The sequence below is a fragment of the Pistacia vera genome, unplaced genomic scaffold (genome assembly GCF_008641045.1).
Source record: "Pistacia vera cultivar Batoury unplaced genomic scaffold, PisVer_v2 Contig51, whole genome shotgun sequence".
Lineage (NCBI taxonomy): Eukaryota > Viridiplantae > Streptophyta > Magnoliopsida > Sapindales > Anacardiaceae > Pistacia > Pistacia vera.
The window spans coordinates 1,524,592-1,541,987 of NW_022196346.1; the positions used below are offsets into that span (position 1 = coordinate 1,524,592).

Sequence of the window (17,396 nt, forward strand, 5' to 3'; positions counted from 1 at the left end):
TCTTTCATCACTCTGTTTACTGAAAACTTCCTAAACGCATCTACTGCATAGACAGGAACTTGGTCTTGCAATGATATAAATCCAGAGAGAGGTGGTAAGCATGCAGATGGAGAGTCAATGGGATGAAAGTTATGATTATAGCAACAGCGGTCTCGAATGGGCAGGTGTATCCTATCTCAAACTCAGCTAGCTGCTTGACATTGAGCTCCGTATCTCTTACTTTCATCATCGATCATGTCCTCATCTCAATCTGCTTCTGGGACACATATCCTGAATGCAAATGAACAAAGTTGAGCATATAAGATGGAGAATCCAATATCAAGGAAAGTGGTTACTCGTAGCAAGAGTAAGTGCAATTATCGCCTCAATGAAAAAAGACACCTCCTAGTCATTTCTATCGGCATTCAGTGATTGAATGGTGCGTATATATATTTATTCCTCAAAGCTGTTTAAAGCATTAATTCCCCTAATTTACATGAATTGAAAATTGTACAACATGTTGGTTGCCTTACTCGTTCCTCCCATATGAAGGTGTGATATGAGCCTGCAACAAACCCATTCGCTTCTTTTCATCATGTAGTAGCAAAAGACGAGAGAGTTGTGTTCTACTCCAGCTGCTGTCCCTTCCACGCCAGCCACCATCCAGTTTTTTTTCACCACCATATATGTTTTGAAGAGAGAGGGAAAAACAAAGAGAAACGGAGAGGAAATATGAGTTTTTGAGTCTGTGAACAGTGCATCATCAAATCGTGTTCTGGAGCTTGTTTGCCCTCCGATTGTTCTGATTTTTGGATATGTTGTTCATGAGAGTCAATTCTACTTTCTGAATGGTGGAGATTGAAATCCAAGTACTGTAAGGCAATTAATTGTGGGTAAATCCGAAACTGCAGTTTTTGTGTCTTTTGGGATTGTTCTCTCCATAAATTGTGATATTTTAAACCTGTTTTTGCTGAGATTGTTGGTGATGGATTTGTGAAGTTTATGACATTTGTATGGCTCTAGTTTGCACTAGAGAAGACTTTGTATTCCCATTTTCGATGATAGTGAAAGACTTTAATCGGACTATGGTCCCGTGGTTTTTACTCCTCACATCAGGGAGGTTTTCCACGTAAAAATTTGGGTGTTATTGATCTTTAATTTTCTGCAAATATTTGTAGTTTTTGATTATATTCACTCGAGAAAGAAAATGTATTGTTGGAAGCACTGTTTTAAAAACCGGACCGGACCGGTCGGTCCAACTGGTTGGACAGTGAACCGGTTACGTGTTCGATTCGGTTCACTCTCAAAACCATTACTATGCATTGAGCCGTTTTAAACTGGTTAAAAACCGGATAATATCAGTAAACCGTCGGTCCAACTGGATCGACAGAAAAACCGGTCCACATATTAACAATCCCTAAATCCTAAACGCGACGCAGTCACGCCCCTTTCTCGTCTTCTTCAATCTTCAGTTCTTCTCTTTCAATCTTTCTCCGTTTTTCTCACGAAATAAGCAAACACTCTATTCTCTACGAAAATTGTCACGGTTTCGGCTCTGTCTTCTGTTCTCTCTGAAATCCCACCCAAATCGCACTTGAACTCTTTGAAATCGATGACGTCTTCCTCCCTTGCCGGAAATCGACGACGACAGCTCCGTTCCTCGCTGGAAATCGACGGCGACAACTTCATTCGTTGACGATAGCTCCATTCCTCGATCTAGGTAACACCATTCCTCGCTCTCTTTACATTTAAGTTAACACCTTTTACATTTTTCAATCTGTTGCACTATCCAAATTTGTTGAGTCATGGAAGTTAAAATGAGTTGAGTTGAGTCTCACCAGGTTCACAACTCGTATTGTAATGCTGGGTTCAATTTATGAAAGTCAGTTGTCATTTCAAAGTGCTTTTTGGTTGTTGATGAAAGGAAGTAGGGTCACTATGTATTGGGTTGGCCCCAAACGGAACCTAAAGGCAAACCATAGCTAGAAGGTGTATAGCTATCGGGTTTTTTAGTCTGAAATTGTTAGGGTTCTTGTGTGTTGAATGAGCAATTGATTTGGGGCTTTTTGCTGGGGTCTTTCTCGTTGTAATCTGGGCAGATTTGTGAGAGGGTTGCGTTTCCTTCTTGAGGCTAGGATAGGTCTCTGATTTCTTGCAGGTTATAGAGAGTTATTGAGTGATTAGGCTTGGGTTAAAGCATTGCTATGATTCGGCAGAATCGTTGATTTCTTGAATCTTGTTTGTGTTGGATTGATTATGGTTGAGTTAGTTTAGACCTCACTTTGTTTGTAGGGCCACGTCACACGATTGTGGGTGAAATGTTTTTTTAACTGTGACCTCATCATTCTATATTTCTAAAGTAATTGGCAAAGCTTGATAAATCTTTTTTCGGCTAAAGATCTTCATATGCTATCATTGCTTGCATAGGGCAGCATTCACAAACCTGTCACATTTTTGATGTTTAGTATTAATCAATTGGGGTGGGGATTTGATATCCATTGGACATCTTCATTGGATGAGCACCACAGTCTGAGTTAAACAGCTGAATGGTCCCTCTTTATTTGTGCGTCATGGCACAATGCTGTTCATTGTGTTTTGAAATGTGCTTGTGTTGACAAATTTAATGTGGAGTATGCTGTGCTTTCAAAAACTTGAAAGCTTCTTGGAGGTTAGATCTCTCTTGACAATGGGATCTATGGTATTTGTTTGTCTTTCTTCTCTTTTGCGTGAGTTTTCCTTTATGTGCTGCCTGAAACTGTTAGTTATTCATCTTGGATTCATGAATTGAAATTCTGTGATTCCATTGCCATGTTCTATCTTGATTTTTTTTTTTCTGGATTGTGGACAATTCATGGTTTTTTACTAATTTCTTTTCTAGGTTTATATTCTTTATGGGAGATGTTGACGTTGCTAGTCGTTGATATGACGTTCTCAGGAAAACTGATTTGATCAAATAACTTTCATGTGATCAGCTCTTTGCATTCCTAATAATTAAGCTGTAAGTACTAGGTGGTTCTTTCTAGACTTCAGTTCTTGTAAATTACCTCCCGTTTTCACCGTATGATTTTCTATTTTTGTATGAATTTGGTCAGTGGGTGGTGTGGTCTTATGATGCTGATGTGGGAGTGGTGTTGAATTCTTGCTAGTGTGATGAAAGCTCATTCAACACAAGACGCGGATCAAAGAAAAAACCACTTGGATCAATGGTTTTTTTATTAATTTTATGTAGTGTTTTTTTTTTTCTGTCATTTGATATGTAACAATACAACCTCATGTTTGGATTTGGACTTTGAATGTGTAAATACTAAAAAGTATGTTAGTTGTTGTGAATTTGAACTTTGAATTCATGCCTTTGGACAGTAATAAGTTGTTATTTGTCTTATGAAAATAGAAATCGAAAAAAAAAAATTGTTTTTTTAAAAATGTGTGAGTCAGAATGATGTGTGATGAGTTATCGGTTCCAATCAGTGGTTCAACCGATGGACCGGTTTGACCGTGACTTGACCCATCAAGCGGTTTGCCCTGCGGTTCGTTTTTAAACCATGTTGGAAGCCAGGTTCCTTCTTTCGTTCTGCAACGGTGTGGACTGGATGTTGATTGAAAATTTCTTCGCCCTTTTGGGTTGATTCAACATTGGTTTATAAAAGAAGATTGAGAGGACACCAATGAATTAAATTTCATTTCGAATGTAAGTTGAATGGACATTGAAACCTTTATGTTGTTTGATAAAGCTATAAAAGTTTTTTTACAAATGGGTTTTGGAATGGACTGTTCGCCTCAATTTTTAGGGAATTCCTTCATCTCATTATAAATTCCACTTGTCCTCATTGAAACAGAGAAGAAACGGTGAGTTTAATAAACAAAACATCATGTAGTCTTAGAAGATATCCAACACAGCATCTACTACCTAGATAGATGAACCTGGCTTGCAATGATTAAATCTAAGAGGTGTGGAAAGACTGCAGAGGATATCTAAAATAGTGATATGGGCGCGATGCTGTAGCGAGTGTATGATGTTTTGTATATGGTGTAATTGAGACACAACCTTACATGGGGAGATTGAAATCCCAGCATGTAATGCAGTTAATTGTGGCTAAACCGTACCAACTGCACGTTCTTTTGTCTTTTGGGATTCTTCTCCTCCACAAATTGGACGAACCTCGCCCCAGCGCTTCTGTTTTTGCTGAGGATTGTTGGTGGATGGATTGTGGAAGTTATGATGTTGTATGCTTCTAGTTTGCACTAGAGAAGACTTGTATCCCATTTTTATTATAGTGGAAAGACTTTTAATGCCTGGACTACGGTCCGTCTGGTTTTTTACCTCTCACATTGAGGGGTTTTCCACGTAAAGAATGTTTTGGGGTCAATTGATCTTTATTTCGGCAATATTTTAGCTTTTGATTATATTCACTCGAGAAGGAAAAGGAAAGTGTTGTAAGTAAGGTTCCGTTTTAGGCATGCAACGGTGAATCGATGGTGGAATTGCACAATTTCTTTCTCCTTTTGGGTTGATTAACACATTGGTAAAAGAAAGATTGAGAGACACCAATGAATTAATTTCATTTGAATTTTAAGTTGAATTGACATTGAAACTTTATGTTGTTTTGATACTAGCTATAACGTTTCTACAAATGGGTTTTTTCATGGATTTTTCTCCTCAATTTTTAGGAATTCCTTCATTCATTATCATTCCACTTAGTCCTCATGAAACAGAGAAGAAACAGGGGAGTTAATAAACAAAAAAATCAGTAGCTCTTAGAAGATATCAAATATGATCTGAAGGTTACAATAACCGTGGATGTATTAAAGAAAATGAATGCTCTCATCTTAGCCAAATATTATTAATGCCATATTTGAATGATGACTATTGATCATATATTTAAATTTGATTTGAATTAACAATTCCGCAACCATCTTCATAACATTCTCCTTGTTTATGGCGCTCCCAGCAAGAGCATTTTCATAACATTCTCACTCTGTTTTTGACTTCAGCAAGAGCATTTTTATAGCATTATTACTCTGTTTTTTGCTCTCCCGGAAAATGCAATCTTTTATGTTAGTGAGATTTCTGATTTCTGATTTCGATTTTGGCGGCTACTTGGCATGGTCATAAAATTCATTTTTATATGGCATTTATGTTTGGAGCATGATAAGACCTGACCTGTAACTCAAACAAAACACCACAACAATCTGCACTCACAAGTTAAGTTTACCCAAAATAGAAATAGAATCCAGTGTATTGAACCTCAACAAGCATTACAGATTAAGCCACACGTCAGAGTCCACTAGTCCTATCCTCAATTTCAAGCAAATAACTCAGAAAAACAGAATGCAAAAATACTATCAGAAAAGAAAATCACAAGACTGACTTCGAGGGTCAGACACCTCCCAATTACTGACTTCGAGGGTCAGTAGCCTCCCTTTTTACTTTACTCTCAAAAACTGCCTTTTCCTATTTCATTCCCCTCCTTTTATTCTCTCCTGTCATCCTTTATTCTAACTAATTTCCACCTACGTTCCCCATCACCTGCCATCTGTCCTATCAATATTCTTGTTAAAACAAACTCAAAACAGATCCTAACTTCCAGCCTTGCAGATAATTGGCCATGTTCCTCTACTGCCTATTCCCATGCTTCCTGTGGTACACTATCTTTATTGGGTGCTCATCATTACCCTCCCCAAGGAGAATCACCTTGTCCTCAAGGTGAAAAGAAGGAAATTGTTGCTGAATAATGTCTGCATCTTCCCACGTATTTTCATAAGAGGGCAACCCTTTCCACTGAATTAATACCTCCCACTGACCATTCAGCAGTTTCCGTTTCTTGAGAACCGTTTCGGGTTCCAATTGTAAAGAACTGTTTTAAAAACCGGACCGACGGTCGGTCCAACTGGTTGGACAGTGAACCGGTTACGTGTTCGATTCGGTTCACTCTCAAAACCATTACTATGCATTGAGCCGTTTTAACTGGTTAAAAACCGGATAATATCAGTAAACCGTCGGTCCAACTGGATCGACAGAAAACCGGTCCACATATTAACAATCCCTAAATCCTAACGCGACGCAGTCACGCCCCTTTCTCGTCTTCTTCAATCTTCAGTTCTTCTCTTTCATCTTTCTCCTTTTTCTCACGAAATAAGCAACACTCTATTCTCTACGAAAATTGTCACGGTTTCGGCTCTGTCTTCTGTTCTCTCTGAAATCCCACCCAAATCGCACTTGAACTCTTTGAAATCGATGACGTCTTCCTCCCTTGCCGGAAATCGACGACGACGCTCCGTTCCTCGCTGGAAATCGACGGCGACAACTTCATTCGTTGACGATAGCTCCATTCCTCGATCTAGGTAACACCATTCCTCGCTCTCTTTACATTTAAGTTAACACCTTTTACATTTTTCAATCTGTTGCACTATCCAAATTTGTTGAGTCATGGAATTAAAATGAGTTGAGTTGAGTCTCACCAGGTTCACAACTCGTATTGTAATGCTGTTCAATTTTAAGAATCAGTTGTCTTTCAAAGTGCTTTTTGTTGTTGATGAAAGGAAGGGTCACTATGTATTGGGTTGGCCCCAAACGGAACCTAAAGGCAAACCTAGCTAGAAGGTTATAGCTATCGGGTTTTTTAGTCTGAAATTGTTAGGGTTCTTGTGTGTTGAATGAGCAATGATTTGGGCTTTTTGCTGGGGTCTTTCTCGTTGTAATCTGGGCAGATTTGTGAGAGGGTTGCGTTTCCTTCTTGAGGCTAGGATAGGTCTCTGATTTCTTGCAGGTTATAGAGAGTTATTGAGTGATTAGGCTGGGTTAACATTGCTCTGATTCGGCAAGTTTGATTTCTTGAATCTTGTTTGTGTTGGATTGATTTATGTGTTGATTTTTAGCTCCTTTGTTTGTAGCCCCACGTCCCACATTGTGGTGAAATTTGTTTAACTGTGACCACATTCTTAATTTTCTAAAGTAATTGGCACAGCTTGATAAATCTTTTCTCGTGTAAGATCTCATACTATCATTGCTTGCATAGGCAGCATTCAAACCTGTCATTTTTGTTTTTAGTATTACTCAAATTGGGGTGGGATTTGATATCCATTGGACCATCTTCATTGGATTGAGCACACAGCTGGATTAAACGCTGAAGGTCCCTCTTTTTGTGGTCACTGCCCAATGTGTTCCATTGTGTTTTTGAAATGTGCTTGTGTTGACAAATTTAATGTGGAGTATGCTGTTCTTTCCAAAACCTTGAAAGCTTCTTGTAGGTATATCTCTCTGTGACAATGGATTATATGGTATTTGTTTGTCTTTCTTCTCTTTTTGGTGAGTTTCCTTTTTATGTGCTGCTGAAACTTTAATTATTCATCTTGGATTCTGAATTGAAATCTCTGTGATTCCATTGCCATGTTCTATTCTGATTTTTTTTTTCTGTTATTTTGGACAATTCATGGTTTTTTACTATATTTCTTCTTCTTAGGTTTCATATTTTCTTTATGGGAGAGTTTGAGTTGCATCGTTGATATGAAGTTCTCAGGAAAACTGATTGATTCAAATAACTTTCTGTGATCAGCTCTTTGCTTCCCTAATAATTAAGCTGTAGTACGGTTGGTTTCAATTATTTAAGCAACTTAGTATCTTTATTTAATTAAATTACAGTTTTAACGTATGATTTTTATTTTTTCTGAAATTTGCGTAGATGGTGGTGATGGTTAAATGATGATGATGGTGATGATGGTGATGAATTTTGATGTCTAGTGTGTGAAGCTCATTCAACATAGAGACGGATCAAAGAAAAAACACTTGTATCAAATGTTTTTTTATTAATTATTATTTTGTCATTTGATATGTAAATACAACATCATGTTTGGATTTGGACTTTGAATTGTTGTTAATACTAAAATTATGTTAGGATTGTTGTTGAATTTGAACTTTGAATCATGTTGGACAGTAATTAAGTTGTTATTGTCTTATTGAAAAATAGAAATCTAAAAAAAAAAAATGTTTTTTTAAAAATGTGTTGATGTCATCATGATGTGTGATGATGTTATCGGTCCAATCAGTGGTTCAACCGATTGGACCGGTTGAACCGTGACTGACCATCAAAGCGGTTTGCCCTTCGGTTCGGTTTTTAAAACAATGGTTGGAAGCCAGGTTCCTTTTTAGTCATGCAACGGTGAATCGGATGTTGAATTGAAATTTCTTGCTCCTTTTGGGTTGATTAACACATTGGTAAAAGAAAGATTGAGAGACCCATGAATTAATTTCATTTGAATTTTAGTTGAATTGACATTGAAACTTTATTTTGTTTTGTAATACTAGCTATAAAGTTTTTACAAATGGGTTTTTCATGGACTTTTCCCTCAATTTTTAGGAATTCCTTCATTCATTATCATTCCACTTAGTCCTCATGAAACAGAGAAGAAACAGGTGAGTTAATAAACAGAAAAATCAGTAGTTCTTAGAAGATATCAACAGCATCTACTACATAGATAGGAACCTGTCTTGCAATGATTTAAATCTAGAGATGGTGGTAAAGCATGCAGAAGATATCATCAAATCGTGATATGGAGCTCGATTGCTGTCTGATTGTTCTATTTTTGTATATGTTGTTAATGAACACAACTCTACATGGTGGAGATTGAAATCCGCACTGTAAGGCATTAATTGTGGGTAAACCCGAAACTGCAGTTTTTGTGTCTTTTGGGATTATTCTCTCCAAAATTGTTATTTTGTTCCTGTTTTGCTGAGATTGTTGGTGATGGATTTGTGAAGTTTTGATGTTGTATGCTCTAGTTTGCACTAGAGAAGACTTTGTATCCCATTTTTGATATAGTGAAAGACTTTAATGGACTACGGTCCCGTGGTTTTTACTCCTCACATGGGAGGTTTTCCACGTAAAAATTTGGGTGTCATTGATCTTTAATTTTCTGCAAATATTTGTAGCTTTTGATTATTTCACTCGAGAAGAAAAGGAATTGTTGAAGCAGGTTCCTTTTTAGTCATGCAACGGTGAATCGAGTTATTTGTAATTCACTGATAAAGAAATTTTTGAATGAAATTTCATGTTGCTCATTGGAAATAGAAACATATTTTAATCTTTTTGGATTCTATCATCTTTTCTATCTGGTTTTTGACTGATTATATATATTCAACCTTTTGTGGATGTAACCAAGGTGTTATCCAATTAAGCATCTCAGCCCAGAATTTCAACCTATCATCAACAAGGGTTGCCTGTATGAAGAGTTCTATGAATGATTATTTGGCAGAATCCTTTTGCCTAGGTACTTCGTTTCAATGTTGTACTACACATTGATGAACAATGATCCTGAATCTTCTTTTCATGAGAAATCACTGTTATATATGACAATAAACTTGCTCTATAAGTTTTATTAGTTAATCATATTCTTCTGTTTCCCATAAAGAATGAAACTTTCAAGTCCTTTGTTTGAAAGTAGAAATTAATTTCATGTTTGCATTTTTGTAGATATATTTCAGATCACGTTTCCATAGTCGCAAAAATTGTGTTGCTTCAAATACAAGATATTTTGATTTTTCTATCATGATACTTGTTAATCTCCTTCTAAAGTTCTGTCATGTTATCTCACGACCGCACAATATCTTCTGGAGGAAATATATACCATATGGCAACAAGATGTGACAAGTCTCGAAACTACATGTACTACATAGACATGAACATGTGCCCAGTCAAATTGAATGCTTTTTTTTGGGTGAGTTATTTTAGCAGTGCCAGCCCCTTTATTTTATCAAATCTTTCATCACTTTTTTTACTGAGAACTTCCTAAACAGCGTCTACTGCATAGACAGGAACTTGGTCTTGCAATGATATAAATCCAGAGAGAGGTGGTAATGCATGCAGATGGAGAGTCAAATGGGATGAAAGTTATGATTTATAGCAACAGCAGTCTCGAATGGGCAGAGTGTATCCTATCTTAAACTCAGCTAGCTGCTTGACATTGAGCTTTCCGTATCTCTTCCTTTCTATCATCGATCATTGTCCCTCATCTCAATCTGCTTCTGGGACAGCATATCCTGAATGCAAACGAACAATAGTTGAACATATAAGATGGAGAATCCAATATCAAAGGAAAGTGGTTACTCGTAGCAAGAGTAAGTGCAATTATCGGCCTCAATGAAAAAAGACACCTCCTTGTCATCTCTATCGGCATTCAGTGATTGAATGGTGCGTATATATATATATATATATATATATCCTCAGAGCTGTTTAAAGCAATTAATTTCCCCTAATTAACATGGATTGAAAACTGTACAACATGTTGGGTTGGGCTTTACTTCGTTTCCTCCCATATGAGGGTGTGATATAAGGCCCATGATGTGTTTGCAAACTAAAACCCATTCATCTTCTTTTTCATCATGTAGGAGCAAAAAACGAGAAGTGTGTTCTACTCCAGCTGCTGTCCATTCTACGCCAGCCACCATCCAGCCTTTTTCCACCACCATATATGTTTGAGGGAGAGGGAAAAACAAAGAGAAACGGAGAGGAAATATGAGTTTTTGAGTCTGTGAACAGTACATCATCAAATCGTGATCTAGAGCTCATTTGCCGTCCGATTGTCCTGATTTTTGGATATGTTGTTCATGAAACTCAATTCTACTTTCTGAATGGTGGAGATTGAAATCCAAGAACTGTAAGGCAATTAATTGTGGGTAAACCCGAAACTGCAGTTTTTTGTGTCTTTCGGGATTATTCTCTCCATAAATCGTGATATTTTGAACTTGTTTTTGCTGAGATTGTTTGTGATGGATTTTTGAAGTTTATGATGTTTGTATGCCTCTAGTTTGCACAGGAGAAGACTCTGTATTCCCATTTTTGATGATAGTGAAAGACTTTAATCGGACTACGGTCCCGTGGTTTTTACTCCTCACATCGGGGAGGTTTTCCACGTAAAAATTTGGGTGTCATTGATCTTTAATTTTCTGCAAATATTTGTAGCTTTTGATTATATTCACTTAAGAAAGAAAAGGAATTGTTGGAAGCCATGTTCCTTTTTAGTCATGCAACAGTGAACCGAATGTTGAATCGAAATTTCTTGCTCCTTTTGGGTTGATTAACACATTGGTAAAAGAAAGATTGAGAGACACCAATGAATTAATTTCATTTGAATTTTAAGTTGAATTGACATTGAAACTTTATGTTGTTTTGATACTAGTTATAAAGTTTTTACAAATGGGTTTTTTCATTGATTTTTCACCTCAATTTTTAGGAATTCCTTCATTCATTATCATTCCACCTAGTCCTCATGAAACAGAGAAGAAACATGGGAGTTAATGTTGAACCGGTTGTCACGGTCACAAAATTAAACCTAAATACCGTAGTTAGCGGTAAGCATGATCGAATCCACAGAGAGTAAGACTAATAACTTAATGTATATTGGAGTTAACGAAAGAGAAGTTGGCAAAATGATTGATTAAAACTAAGGAAACTAATTACTTGCAGGAAATTAAAAGCATCAAATAAATTGCTAACTAAAACACAATATTAAAAGCGTTGTCGCTACGGGTTCGGTTTGACTCAAGACCAACTCTCACAATTCCTCTCCTCGCTCTTCAATTTTCTAAACCTATAAGGTTAGACAAATAAATAAAATGACTTCCGGCAATCTAGGTATAATCTATCATGTCTCCCCGTCGTCTTAGTTACAGATCGATTGGTTAAAGACTATTATCAACTAACCGAAAAACGCTAAACCCTTAAACACCACTAGTTGGTACAACGTTAACAAGTACAATCTATCAACCTGTATCATCCAATTAACTAATTATACAACAAATGCATCCTAGTAGAAATGATATTAAACGCTACTACAACTTGATTGCAATCAGTATCGAAGCAATTTAAAGTTATAATCAACATTCAATAATCTCAAACCGACATTCAATTATCTGAAAAGTTATATATCAATAAACGTTCTCAATGGACATTATCAATTCAACACGTCGAGCATCAGAATAATAGTAAAGCATCACAAACAAACTAAAACGAAAACAAATATAATCTGAATACAAGAAACTTAACCAATGTCCAACATTCGGGCTCATCCAACTAGTCAAGAGCTGATGAGGAGATCAATGGAGTCAATCTCGATCTCGCCTACACCGTAACAGACAACCGGGAACTCAGCCGCTCATGGTGGTGATGACGGAGGCTAAAACGGTGGGAACGAAGCTGATCATGGTAGAGAGGAGGTAACTAACAACGATATAATGCGAAAAAGGGGCGAAAACGACCAACGGATAGCCCGGAATACGAACAGCTGCACTCGCCAGAAAACATTAATTTTCCGACGGGTCTTCCGGGAAACGGTGGCGGAAATGAGATCCGATGATACCGATGGAAAGCTCTGGTGATGGGGAGTTCAGATCTGGTCCTGGGGAGGTGAAAGTTGCCAGAAATGAGCAGGATCTGGGCTGGAAGATGAAGAGGCGCGGCGGCAAAATCGCGGATTGGTTTTTGCGGCGGCTGAAGCTTGGAAATGCTAGATCCAGCCGTGGGGAAGGGAGATCGATTCTTGGGGAACTGAAACGTCACCGGAAAATGGCCACATCTGGCCGGGAAGATGAAACATCGTGGTGGGAAGATGAAGCTCACGGTGGTGTGCGTGTTTCACGGTGGTGATGAAGGGATGATGGTGACCGGAGCAAGGGGAAGCCGAAACGTCATCGGAAAAGGAGCTGAAGGGTCGCCAGAGCTTGATCGGAGAAGGTGAAGAGTTTGGTGGGTGGCAGCCACCCAATCTACGAACTTGCACTGTAGTTTTATACAAAATTTGGCAAATTTCAATTTGGTCCCTGCATGATTGAAACCTGACAAAATCAGCCCCTTGAAACATGATATTTTACCCCCTGAACAGCATAAATGAGACAAAATCACCCATAATCCATAAACCACAACCTAATATCAACTCACACAATTTCCAAATTTATCCCAAATATGCTAAATTAGTAAGAAAAACTCAAAATATGATTTTTATACATAAATTCATAATTTCTCTTAATAGTCTCAATATAACTTCAATTCAATTACATATGAGATCTTTTTATCACCAAAATGGAGTCATTTTCATGACTCTAACAGTTAATAAACAGAAAAATCAGTAGCTCTTTAGAAGATATCAAATATGATCTAAAGGTTACAATAACCGTGGATGTATTAAAGAACATGAATGCTCTCATCTCAGCCAAATATTATTAATGCCATATTTGAATGATGACTATTGATCAAATATTTAAATTTGATTTCAATGAACAATTCTGCAAAGATCTTCTAACATTCTCCTTGTTTATGGCGCTCCCAGCAAGAGCATTTTCATAACATTCTCACTCTGTTTTTTACTTCAGCAAGAGCATTTTTATAGCGTTATCACTCCGTTTTTTACTCTCCTGGAAAATGCAATTTTTATGTTAGTGAGAAAAGATTTCTGATTTCTGATATCGATTTTGGCGGCTGCTTGGCATTTATGTTTGGAGCACCCCACGCATCTTAATTTCTCAATCTCTGTTTGATCAATAGTTATCATTTAAATATGCGTAAAGCGAAAAGTGTAAAAAAAAAAAAAAAGAAATAAAAAGTTATTCTTTGAGTAAAGATCTTCTCCTAACATAAATCACTCAAAGTATTGCCTTTTATTGGCCTTCTATACTCACAAACTCTAGTTAAAATGTTGCTTAATCTTTTTAACTGTTTTACTTCGTATAGATAATGTTTTAACTGTTCCTATGTGAGTTATATATCTGTTGTTGTGAAAATATCAAAAAATTAGAACTTATGATGCGAAACTTAATCAACTTGAGACATTTGTTAAATAGGCATAATGGTGTAGGTTACATGCCACAAAGTTTTGAGCAATTAGCTAATATATGAACATTATACCTATTCTTTAACTTGTTAATTAGGCATCACATTCACCCATATAAGAGAAGTAAAATCAATTGCATGTCACATCTAATGGGAACAAGAAATTGGGCCCTTGTAATTGAGAATCGGGCCCTTATAAAGAATTTTTGGGCTTTCTAAGGCTGGCCCGTTATCAGATTTGCAACTCTTCTTTTAACAATTGGATATGGGCCACGTACATGATGTTAGAATGTAAGGTAATTTATCCTAAGCGGGATCGTTCCGCATGTCAAAAACAAAACAATAATGATTTGCTAACAACTGAGTCATACGAACAGATAAAAATTGCACAAAATTTATGTAAAATGACTAATCTGTCTTTTATTTTTTATCTGTTTGTATGATTCAGTTGTATAACTCATCTATAGGCATAGTATTGCTTAAAGCAAAAATCGATTGCAAATGCAACTCAGTCTCAGTCAACATGATCTTCATCTATTGATGCTTTTTTCACTTCATTCTCAAGTTTAAAGTATTCTCAGTCAGCAAATGCAAATGCTTTTTTCACTGAAATAATAGTGTATTTTGCAATTTAAAACTACAGTTTTGTTTTTCAATAGTCATTTGCTTCAACACGTAACTATGCATTTTGGTCAAAAGAAGAAACTACAGTTTTATCTATTGATGGCTCTCGGTCAGGTGATGGAAGAACATACCAGGAATCTAGTGTCACTTTAATTAATCATCTCTAGTGGATACTGCTGAAAATGGAATGAGGTATATGTGACCATCAGTTTCTTTGTTTCATTTCATCTCTCAATTGAAGCAATAATCTCTCCAACTTTGGCTACTTATCTCAGTCAACAGCTTTTTCATATTATTATATGTCTAACTTTGTTAGAGATTGTATCATTCTATTCTTTTGATTTATAGTGAAAAATCTCTGTCATACTATTACCATGGACATAGCCCAAATGGATAAACTACATAAATCGTTGTGCCTCATTTACTTTTATCTGTTTTATTTATTTTCTTTGCTTATATAAATTGTTGATTGTTTATCAAGCCACTTTATCTAGGGGCTGATTATGTCATTTCGTTTTAGACCTTAAGTTAATGATTATAATAACTAATTGGTTTCTTTCATGGTTGATATCAAAGAAATAATTAATTGGTTTCTTTCATGGTTGATATGAAAGAGATTCAATAAATCAGAGTATAATTTTTGCTAAAAGGGGAAAATTAGATCCTAGAACACCTTGGGCTTATTTAATATCGTTGAAACTTACAGGGTCTAAGAAACAATAAAATTATGATAAAACGATATAAAGAATAGGGGTCAATAGGATATTGTATACAAGTAGAGGTTAAAGGATAAAAACGTAAATAACATGGTTCTAAATAATATTTACCTCACGAAAATGGATAATATTTGATACGACCCTATTTGGATAATATCATAGAAGCACGCTAGGGGTCTAGGTGATATTTATATTTCAAAAAATAGGCCATGAAAATCTCAAATTTCGGTAATAACCATTTAAAATAAATTACTACATATAGGTCTAGTATTGTTTAAATATTTACAATTATCAATTTCCAAATTACAAATTTTCAGAAGAAACCATTCTGAAATTGACCGTCTTCAAGAATTATCACATTTATTTCTTCATAAAATCTTCTCTCACAAATCCCACCAGGGCTGCAACAGCACGAACAAAAATGCCGAGTAGTGTTCTGTTTCTTCTCCGTTACTAAGATTGAGAGCTTCCTACGACACCCAACGGAGACTTTCTTACAACCCCAACGCTCCAAGAAAACTCAAGAGCGACAACGTTAACACTAACACTGACCCAACTAAACGTTCGACATGTCACTTTAACTAAGCGGAAAGACCTCTCAGTTTCTGACCTTCTCAAGGGTCCAGTTCAAGGTAATGGTGTTCTTCTGCTCCAAAACATAATGAATAGTTTAAGGAATTGCGTTTTGTGTTGTTTTATGATATGGGTTGTGTTGTTAATTGCTGAGTCCTGCTGTTTGTGGCGTCTCACTCGAATATGCAACAGTCGAGAGGATTTGCATGATCGCGACAAAGTGAATAGATGGGCAACATGTAACATGCCATAGTTAAGTCGTGCATGAAAATTTTCTGAGAAGTTGTGGTGTTATTGTGCACCAGAGATGGAAGGGAAGCTAGGAATTTAAGTGCTGTTCGCTCAAACTTCATGCCCCTGTAATTTTGGCATTGTATGATTTTGGATATCATCAAAATAGTACCATTTGATTGTTATTCAAAGAGATTCTACCCAAAAGCAAATTCATCTTGAAATTCAACAATAACCTTTTAATACATCTAGTATAACCTATATCACATCATAATCATTCAATTTAATAAAATAAGCACGAGTTGATGTGATCTCCCATGAACGGTCACCACCACCACCACCATTGTCATTGTTGTCAGGATCATCATCGATAGCAGCATTGATAGAAGAATTATCACCATTAAGGGAGCTTGCGACAATTACAATATCATCGAATAGTTTACCATCAACCTAAATTAATCAAAAAAGTTTGAAAGATTAAGAAAGAAACTTTATCATAATATTGACGTGATAAAGTCTTAGGATCAAAAGAACTTCTTACCGTCCTCTCAACTTTCCATTGCGATATCTTAGACAAGTCGTAATCATCTTCAGATGGTTCCATACCATGCATATAAAGCATTATCAGTTGACCGTCACCAGTCGACTCTCCATCTCCGCCTTGTGTCGCAAGCGGCGGACCCATAGCATACCACACAATCAACATCACTCGATAGGAGACTAAACACTACAAATCAAACCGAAAACAAAGTAAAATATTATTAGATATAACTAATATCAAAACGTTCTTATTATTAATAACTTACATGGTCGGCAAAAGAAAAGCGGCACTCTTCCGAAGCGAGCCCCTTGAATGTCTCCCTCTCCCGATCAGTAAGGTCGTCATTGGCATACGAGCTGTCATTGGGATAAAAAATGCCCAGGAAACTATTATGACTGCCCACATCAGCTTCCATAACGTGTGAACAACTGCAGCACCGCACCTAAAAAAATGTAAATTGACATTAATTATTTTACTAACATTTATATACACTTCTGGATATTCAAGATCGGAACCATCTAGCATTTGCAATTTGTTACATCCTTTTAGTATGGCACTAATTCTGAGCTCCCAAAAGTTGCCAATTGATTTGTATTTTTTGTTTTTATATTTGAATTTGTGCTTAAATTTTGATTATTTAATGGATTATATATATAGAATGAAAGCATACCATCAAAACACTATCCGCATGAAGAGGAAGAAGAAGAAGTGTTATTCCAGTTAATCTGAATAGATTTTGGAGAAAAAATATGCATGAAAAATATATATAAGCATGAAGAAGATAGCGGTACAAAGGAGAAACGTGCATGAGGGATAGACATAGGCAGTAAATGGCAATAATACCCCTATAATAATAGTGAGCAATATGTTATGAATTTTAAATCATAATGCTATTTACTATAATTAATAGTAGAT

The 17,396-nt window shown here is 36.4% G+C and overlaps 1 protein-coding gene and 2 long non-coding RNA genes across 5 annotated transcripts; 2 read left to right on the top strand and 1 right to left on the bottom strand.

Moving 5' to 3' along the window:
- The first annotated feature begins 329 nt into the window (after window positions 1–329).
- Window positions 330–1,062, top strand: LOC116106101. The gene is made up of 2 exons (XR_004124283.1): window positions 330–418; window positions 581–1,062. It is a non-coding gene; the product is annotated as an uncharacterized LOC116106101 (long non-coding RNA).
- A 7,924-nt stretch (window positions 1,063–8,986) lies between these two features.
- On the top strand, window positions 8,987–10,983 carry LOC116106087. 3 transcript variants are annotated; one of them, XR_004124257.1, is made up of 4 exons: window positions 8,987–9,243; window positions 9,447–9,690; window positions 9,770–10,163; window positions 10,361–10,983. It is a non-coding gene; the product is annotated as an uncharacterized LOC116106087 (long non-coding RNA). The 3 variants fall into 3 exon arrangements; XR_004124256.1 differs by having other exon boundaries at window positions 9,784–10,163; window positions 10,361–10,982; XR_004124258.1 differs by having other exon boundaries at window positions 9,788–10,163; window positions 10,361–10,981.
- A 5,215-nt stretch (window positions 10,984–16,198) lies between these two features.
- Window positions 16,199–16,896, bottom strand: LOC116106153. Its single transcript, XM_031392498.1, has 3 exons — window positions 16,747–16,896; window positions 16,482–16,667; window positions 16,199–16,390 (listed from the first exon to the last, which is right to left on the bottom strand). Exons 1-3 carry the CDS (start codon window positions 16,894–16,896, stop codon window positions 16,199–16,201), a joined length of 528 nt encoding a protein of 175 aa, XP_031248358.1.
- Window positions 16,897–17,396: the final 500 nt, after the last annotated feature.